Raw genomic sequence first — 8,673 nt, forward strand, 5'->3', positions numbered from 1 at the left:
ATTTTTTCATTAAAAATACATATGAGAGAGACACATGATAATTATAGCAAAAGGAAAAATATTTTTCAGAGTAATTGAAGCCTGCAAAAAGGAAAATATTTTTCAGTATAATTTTTTTTTGCAACAGTCCACAACAATTTTCATTTCTCTGTCCTAAAATATTTCTTTTTGTCTAGTGAATTAATGTTTAAGATGCACATTTCTATAAAACATCAAGTAGGGAGTCTAGAGTGTAAATTTTCACAGAAATTTAGCTTTAAGAGCCTATACTATAATAGACTGTTGATATTGGCTGAGAAAAAAAAGAGTAATAATATTGCTTCTAGACTAAATGAAGTACCAGTCTATTTCATGCTAATCAAACCAAAGATGGACATGAGCATTCTAAATGTTACTATTCATCAATAGATAAGGTGAATACATGTATGTATGACTCCATTTTAGAAGAAATTTTTAATAATATTAATTTTTAACAATCACCCTTTCCTCTCTGAATTTAAGCAGTATTTCTGTGAAGTTAACTCTTGTGTATCTAATTGCTCACAGATTTGAGATATTTGTAGCAACAGATATGTAGGGAGTGAAATACGAAGAGCAGTGAAAATAACTCTGGGAGTTATATATCATCTAAGCTTTCCAGGGTAACCCTTGGAGTTACTCTAGAATTTTAGGGCAGTGCCCTTCCCTCTACACTCAGGCCACAGTTCAACAATGACTGCAGGTATCCTCGAAAATTAGTGTGAGCATATGTATCATAGAAACACAAGGACTGGAATTTACATCTGAAGTTCAACAAATTTTTAGGTGCTAATCTGCCCTTCAGAGTAGAACAGGAATGTATTTCACATCAGTTGAAATGCACATCCTCATACATTTCAGCTGTGGGGTTTTTTTTTTAAGTTGTAGCTATTTGAAAGCCATTTCCTCCCCCGCTGTTTATCAGTAGCTGCACATCTGGGGAAAAATGGCAGCAGAACTCCCATTTGTGTTTCCCTCTCTCCCAGCCCCATTGCCTCTGCAGAGCTGAGCTGCGCCTTAACATGGTGCTGAGCCCCAGTCATTACAGCCCACGGCCACTTTGGTGAAGAGACAGAGTTTTTCCATCTGTCTGCATGTTAGTGCCTTGAAGGGATCATCCTTGTGAATTTTGCTGTATGGATATGTGGATGCCCCTCTGAATACCTGTCAGCAGGCTCAGTGAGTTTTGCCAGTAAATACAGAGGTCCCAGTTTTGCTATTTCATCTCTGGCGACAAGCTGCACTCTCCATTCTAAACCCTCCCCGATGCCGGTGTGAGACCTGCTCCCATGGGATTTCCCTGCCTCTGTTCAGTCACAAGCTCACAGCAGGGATCAATCTAGGCAGAAAACCACATGGCAGTTTGAGAACACTTACCTTCTGACATTACATCATAATTTTTGTTGATCTTTACTGGATTTAATATTTTTGTATTTTTCTTTATTCTTATCCTTTTCAAATTAAAAAGAAATTCTCATTCCCTGCTGTGAAATAACTTGCTCAAGATTTTATTCTAAAGTGGAAATCTGTTTACACAATTCATTGAAAAAGTCACTCTTTAAAGAGCCTCACGTTTATCATTGCTCACCAAAAGAATTATTTCTTTTTAATATTCTTAGATATTAGTTGCTAGGGCCCTCCTAGCACTAAGTGTATGCTTTAGGATAAGCCAGAAGTTTCCTAACTATAAAAGCATTTTATTCATTCTTTATACTAAATCACCTTTGCTTTAAGAAAGTTTTTTGGGCTAGCTGTGATGTGGATTCTATTGTAGGCCCAACTAGAGGTCAACAGACCAAAATTACCATATTGTGTGGAACTAGATTCTTTATACAGAATCACTATTCTGGGAGTTAATAATTGAAAAAAATGGAACAGTTCATATTACAGTCTTCAGAAGTTTAATAAAAATGTAATGTATTGGCTTAATATATCTTGAATTATATAAGATATAAACATAATCTTTGAGTAAAATTAATAATATTACTGTTGAACCATTCGATGTCAAGGGGAATATATCTATTGATTAAAACTTTTCTTACCAATTCTAGGTATGCAGTGTGCCTATATTTCCTATACACATGCTCTGTCCCTAACAGAGTGCATGTGCATGCCAATGATCACACTTGTATAGGGACAGCTAAAACACTGGTTGGTAAATGATTTTTTTTTTCCCCAGCGTTTGCATTATAAGAAATGCGTGGAAATGTTTGGCTGACTGCATTATAGCAGCGGATTCTGTATGCTTTCCCTTCATGGGCCAAAAAGCATATTTGCATATAGATCTGCAGTTGAATGACTCAATGCTTGTTTCCTTTCAGTGCTGAAGCAGTTAGAAACCTTCTCACGGTAAGTGCATCTCCATTGGGAATGAGTTAACTGCAACTGCTGAAATTAGAACGTGATCTTTAGCTGTTACCAGCAGACATGGCTTCCTTTTTTTGCTGATAAAATGATTTGAGAGGCATCCCTGTGGCAGCATTATGTAGGCAATTTTCGTATCCCTCACTTCATGTTCTGTCTCCAAAAGGAAAAAGCTTCCCTTGATTTGTTGAGATGCTACATAAGGATATCACAATTGCTGTGATAATTACCTGGTACCACTCATTTTTATTTATGCATGTCTCATAGCACACACAAAAAAGCTTAAAAACCAAAGTTGCATGTTGAGAAAGAAGAGAATGTGAGGCTGACAACCAGCTGCTGCAGAATGTTGAGTCTTGCCATGCTGTCAGTGGTCTGCTTCTCTTGCAGAAGAGGGGGAGAGCCATGCTAGTGCTCAAAGCCCTCCGTGCTCCTGCACATGCTGCTGGCCCTCTCTGCAGTGCAGCTTTATCCGTGGAAACCCTAACCTGTACCTTGGAACACAAACTGAACCCCTGCGAGAACCAAAGCCCGAGTTAAGAGTTGTGGGTGACCTGCCCCTGCCCCCTCTCTCTCCCACGTGCGCTGTAATCCATGCACAGTGCTTGCATTGCAGCACGCTGCCGGGAGAAAAAGGAAAGCTGGAGGAGTAAGGCTTCGGTGCTGGGGGTCTGACACATGGTGCAGAGCTGCAGATCTACATCCGAGCCAGAGCTCCAGTGTTAACTGCTCTGCTGCTTCTTCCTCCTCACGTGTGCAATTCCTACCACACAAATGTCCATGGGTACGTTTACTCTTTCTTTTCTAGCTGGCCCCAGCTGTGCAAAAAAATTTGTGCACCAAACCAAAAAACCATATTTTTGACCTCTGCTTTTCATAAAGATGAGGCACCTTGATTTGAATTGGGATCCTGGTTTTGAGCTACATCATACTTGGATCTTGGCCTAGTGTATTTTCACTTCTTTCCTGCATGGCACCATGGTCTTTAGACCCCAGTCCTGTAACCAGCTGCAAGAAGATGCCTGGCTGCACTCTTGGAGCATCACCTGCAAGCCTGAGAATATGATGCACCAGCTCTCTAACAAAAAACCGTATCAGTCTCTAAGGATGTCATTTTCTGGTTCCTTTACTTCTGTTGTATTATATAGTTGTTATACATCTTGAAAAGTAGGGATTACAGAATATATACCTTAGAATTCTGTTTAATCTCTGCTGATAGGATTGCAAATATCTTATTGATTGGTTATATCTGAGTCCAGGTGAACTAACAGTTCTCTCCAGTCACCATGACGATACTGTGTGAGGAATCTGGGGAGAAACTGGCCTTGCTACAGTTTAGGAGCCATCCTACTTGGTTAACTCCCATTCAAAGCTGTTGTATGCTCATGAGAGAGCATAATATTTTCTGTGAGATGTTATTTTGACCTTATTTTGTGTGGGCTATTCATGAATGCTGCGCACTGTTCACACCTTATAAATCACACTTTTCTGAGCCCCAGCTGAGATACTGTGATACAGAATCACAAGCAGCAGTGTAGAAACTAGATCATAATCTCTTGCCATTCATTTCCCATTGAGCAGCTTTCATGGGTCTAAAGACATTTTCTTTCAATATTTACCTTCATGAGTTTCTCCTGTGGGATCCTTTATAGTACCTACTAAATCAAAGTAACACTATTGTGATAATGCAAATGTTTGTTTTTAAAAGCAGGTTCATTCCATGGAACTAAAACAACTCATTTGAAGAATGTGAATATTTTTTTTAATTTAAGGAATCATAGCTATATGCAAGGAAAACATGTACACAAAACCCCCTCAGAGCTCTGTATAAGTTGTGCCAATGGATAGTGCTGGGAGGTTGGAAGAACCCATAGTGTTATGGGGTTTGCTTTATCAGTCCTCAGAACAAATGAAATACAATCATGCTGGTTTGGAGCTATGTATTAATCCTCTGACAGCTTAAAATGGAGTTTCAATGGCATTGCAGTAAGCTACTTGCCCTGTTTAAAGCCACATGGTAGTGGAAGGATGTTGCAGTGTTTGGAGTGCTTACTTAGGACTTGGGAAGACATGATTCAGCTCCCTGCTTCCTCACAGACTTCCCATGAAACATCAAGCAGGTCTTTTAAGTCTGTATCTCCAAGCATTTATATACCTAACTACTCAAATCAAAATTAAGAATGTGCTTAAGCACTTGCTTGAAGATTTGGCGGCAAAGAACAGGTAACTCCTGTTCTTTGCCTGAAGAGTCAGATGAAGCCTTCTCGTTCTTCCAGAGGGCCGCTCCACACGGAGCAGGTCAGAAGCCTTACAGGGGATCTTCTTTCAGAGAAACCTCTTTACCTTTACTGGTAATAAAGTCTCGTGGAAATGCCACTCACAGGAGTCCAGGAGCTGTTGACTGAAACTGGATGATTTGTTAGTTTCAGAGCTGTCTCCACTGGTTAGCAGGTAAAAATTAATTAGCACACAGCTTTGGTGATGACCGCAGGGAGGCTGAGGCTAGGAACAGATGGCTGTAAATGACCTAGTTACTGCTGCCTGAAAAGTCACACCTTTGGCTTGTGTGAAATGATCCTGCCCTGTTGTGAGCAGAAATTCAAATATGCTGCCTCTCCAGGGGGGCTTAGATACCAAAGTTTGCTTTGTAATTGCATCTTAGGTCGGAACTTGAATGTAGTTAATTCACACGACTCAGCTAAGAAACAAAGGCACATTTAGAAGGGTCACTCAGCCACGTGCAGTCTTCTCCACTGCCTTTGACAAATGTTCTCTCACATTCAGACAGTAGGTGCAGAAATAGCCAGAAAATTTTATATTTGGGAAGGGAAACACAATTTCTAAAATGAGCCTTTTTGTAAAATTTTGCTGTCTTGGGAAACTTGGGAGAGAAAGAAAACCCCAACAACTTATGTGAAATACAGGGACGATAAGTGCATTAAGGATTGTCTTAAATGTACGTGTTGGTGGAGAAGCTCCTGTATAAGCACTTGACTTTTCCAAAAACCTTGTTTGCTTTGCTAGACCTTCCAGACCCAATTCAGCAAAGCCCTTCAACCCATTCCTGACTCCCACTGAGCACAGTCCATCAGCTAGAGTACATCACCTAGTCCCCAACGCACCCTGTATGTCTGAAGTTGAACTGGATTGCCATGCAGTTCTTTTAACCTGTTTCCTTACATTTCTTGACAAATTTTTAGATTCCTGCATTTGGCCATTTCAGAAGGTTTTCCTTCAGAAGCTGTCTTTTGTGTTTGCACAGAGGATTTGATGTAGCTGAACCCCATCCTCTTTATCAAATGTTTTAACTGAAAGTCTTAGGGCTTAGCTTTTTGTTAGCTTGCTGCTTAGCTTTTTCCTAAATCCACATGCCCAGTGGGAATGTGTCATCTTGTAATATTTGGCCGTCTTCTATTGTGGGAGTTAAAACCAATTTGGTATTGAACAAGAAGAGATTTTTCTATTAATAAGCATCTTTGTGTGGGGGAAGCCAATTTCTCTGTCAAAGACTTGGGAAACATACAAAGCAACAATAAAAATGTGAACTTGTCAGACCAACATACTTAAGTATCAAAGGAAAGGTAGAGACACCATTAATTATACAATTGTTACCTATACCAAGGCTAGAGTAACATCAGCTTAGTTAGACTAAAATTAGTCCAATCTCACCATTCCTATGCCTAAACCATGGAGGTTTATCACATTAGATCTTAGATATTAATGATTGTAATCCCCAAATACTGTACAGTGTCTGTGTTCAGAGATATTTTCCACTTCTTATGATTTCTGTGCTCTGTGAGCAATAGTAGCTCATAGAAGCTGGACACAGAGTTAAGAATTGTTTCATCTGAAGGCAGAGAAATACACAGCAATAATGTACATGTAGGCAGATAAACTCTGTAAGTCCTGTGGTGAACGCACTGTTGCTAAAGTTAAATAGCAAAAAAGATTATAGAACTGTACCGGGATGAATATGTTCAAAAATATGGTGTCAGTGATCCTCACAGTCTTAAAATTCACACAGAACTGCCCCCTAAATTTAATTTATAAGTTGTCCTCTATCAGTCTTCATTTCAAATAATAGGTAGAGGATCTAATTCTGAATTAGTCCATATTTCAGTGTATGTATTTAATCATTCATTCTTAATACTTTCCCTGATAATATGGGGTTTTTTTAAACTCATGACCCTCTGGCATAAATGTAGGTAAGGCTGTGGAAAAACAAGTGTTAGTTGGTCTCTTTTGGTGAAAACGCTTGCATAAGTAACTACATAAGAATTTTAAATATAAAATACCAAAGAGAACATATTGACTGTGACTGTGAAAGTCAATCACAGAGATAAGTAACAGTTCTTGTCAAACATCTCAGGAGACTTGACTGGCTGTTTTTGTAACTTGTGCTATGAGTAGAGGCTAAAACATTTACTTGACAAAATACTATTCAAGTCTTGTTCTTGTGGAGAAAGCACAGATCCAAACTAAAATTCTGAGGTTGCCTCTTGCTTGATGTGAGACACCAGACAAGTAATTTAATTCAACCTTTCTGTAGCTCCACATCTTGTCTGTAAGCTTGAATAATATTTCTGTACACCTACTCTTTAGGATGCTGTGCAGTTTTTAATTAATCAGTCCAACAAGCACTATGAGATACTGATGTGAAAAGTGCTGGACATAAATGTGGAGCGCAGGATGAGTGGCAGAAAATGGAACTTGAATAGACCTTTGGTCACATGAATATTTAAAAAAAACAAATTAAAAAATCTTCAACCCTTGACATGAAAATGACCTTAGAAATTAGCATCAAATCATTCTGTGGCAAAGCTTTCCTCTGCCACACTACATGTTTCTAATCCATATTCTGCACTGGAGTTTCTCTGTGTAGAGAAATGCTGATTATGCAAGAGATTGATGGTGTGAAGTGGAGCCCCAGAGGATGGGCTTTTGAGGGAACTTTTGTTCTCCAACTGTTTCTGGTAAGACTGAATAATTTTTATATTTCAGCCCTTGCTTAATAGCAAATATCCAGGATGCCGAGAACCTCCTCCAAATATACTCTATTGGTACATATGTTATTCCAGGAAAAGCGTATGCATAATTGATAAAAAGGAAGCATATTGACAATCAAAGAGCCTTACTCTTTTGAGTAATATTATAAGCTGTAATACTGTAAAGCACAGCATTCCGGCCAAAAACTTCAGATGAAGCCTACCCTGAAATAATCAAGCAAGGTAAGAAAAGAAGGACAGAAAAATACTAATAAAAATGAAGAAGTATAATATATAATTTTTCCCCCTATGAAAAATATAATAGGGAGCTTTCTCTTATCTTGGACTTAAATAAGGATATTTAGTTAACATAATATTTTTGAAAGTTTTCAATGCAGTATTTAATGTTGCTGGGGAGATGGCACTTAATGCTTGTAGCCCAAGGCCAGAAGCAGAAGTTGTATGTTCTTTGTCATCTTAGAGTCTGGGATAATGCTGGAATTGTGAATTCATATGCAAGGTGTTTGGGGAGTAGTTGAAAGCAACATTGTGTTCCACTGTTAGCCAGCTCTGATGCACCTCCTCTTCAATTTCTTGCTTGTCTCAGGAAAAATTATATGCTGCCATGTGGGTAATTTTTTCATCTCATGGCAGGTGATGTTTAATCAATGAATGGTCATACAGAATGGCCATCCTGCTGCAGAATAAATAGATGGTTTTGAAAATTCCGCTTGGTAGAGGATAGAGTTGTGTAGAGTAGGAATTCATCCTCACCCTGCTGATATAGTTAAGAAGAATAAAGGAGTTGCTTTGAAATCTGCTGGTGTTTGTGCCTGTAAGCTGTGGAAGGCTTTCTGGCTCCTTGGATTCCCAGAGTGCCGGTGTATTGACACATCTCCAGTGATCCTGTATGTTCCTTCCCAGGGATGAGAGGTTAAGCAACCCTTTATTGGATAAAGCAGACTTCCTGCCTTGCAGCCTCTGCAGTGTAAGGTAACTAAGGAGAGGCTAATGAATTTCAGATAAAGTGCAGAGCAGCTGTCCTGTAGCTCAGGTTACAAGTCTGTTGAAGCCTGAGCTATTGTTTTATTTTAAGGAGTATGAATAATTTACTTTTTTACCCATTCCATCGAACTTCCTTTGCTAGGACTTAGTAGTTCTACTCCACTCTACAAAGTTGGATACTGGTGAAATGCCATGAATTCAAAGACAGGCTTTTCTCCCCTCCTGGAGGGAAGGACTGTCTGAGGAACATGGCTCTGTGCATGGCTCTGCCATCATCACTGCTGTGTGTGAGGTGTTGTTC

The 8,673-nt window shown here is 39.2% G+C and overlaps 1 protein-coding gene across 1 annotated transcript in view; it reads left to right on the forward strand.

The window, feature by feature from the left end:
• The window catches only part of MTA3 (metastasis associated 1 family member 3), a 130,558-nt gene that overhangs the window by 115,550 nt on the left and 6,335 nt on the right, over positions 1–8,673 (forward strand). Inside the window, exon 18 of the mRNA XM_017744863.1 lies at positions 2,340–2,367. Coding sequence (XP_017600352.1) covers positions 2,340–2,367 — 28 coding nt within the window. The remainder of the gene's footprint in view (positions 1–2,339; positions 2,368–8,673) is intronic.

The sequence above is a fragment of the Corvus brachyrhynchos genome, unplaced genomic scaffold (genome assembly GCF_000691975.1).
Source record: "Corvus brachyrhynchos isolate BGI_N302 unplaced genomic scaffold, ASM69197v1 scaffold258, whole genome shotgun sequence".
Taxonomy (NCBI): Eukaryota; Metazoa; Chordata; class Aves; order Passeriformes; family Corvidae; genus Corvus; species Corvus brachyrhynchos.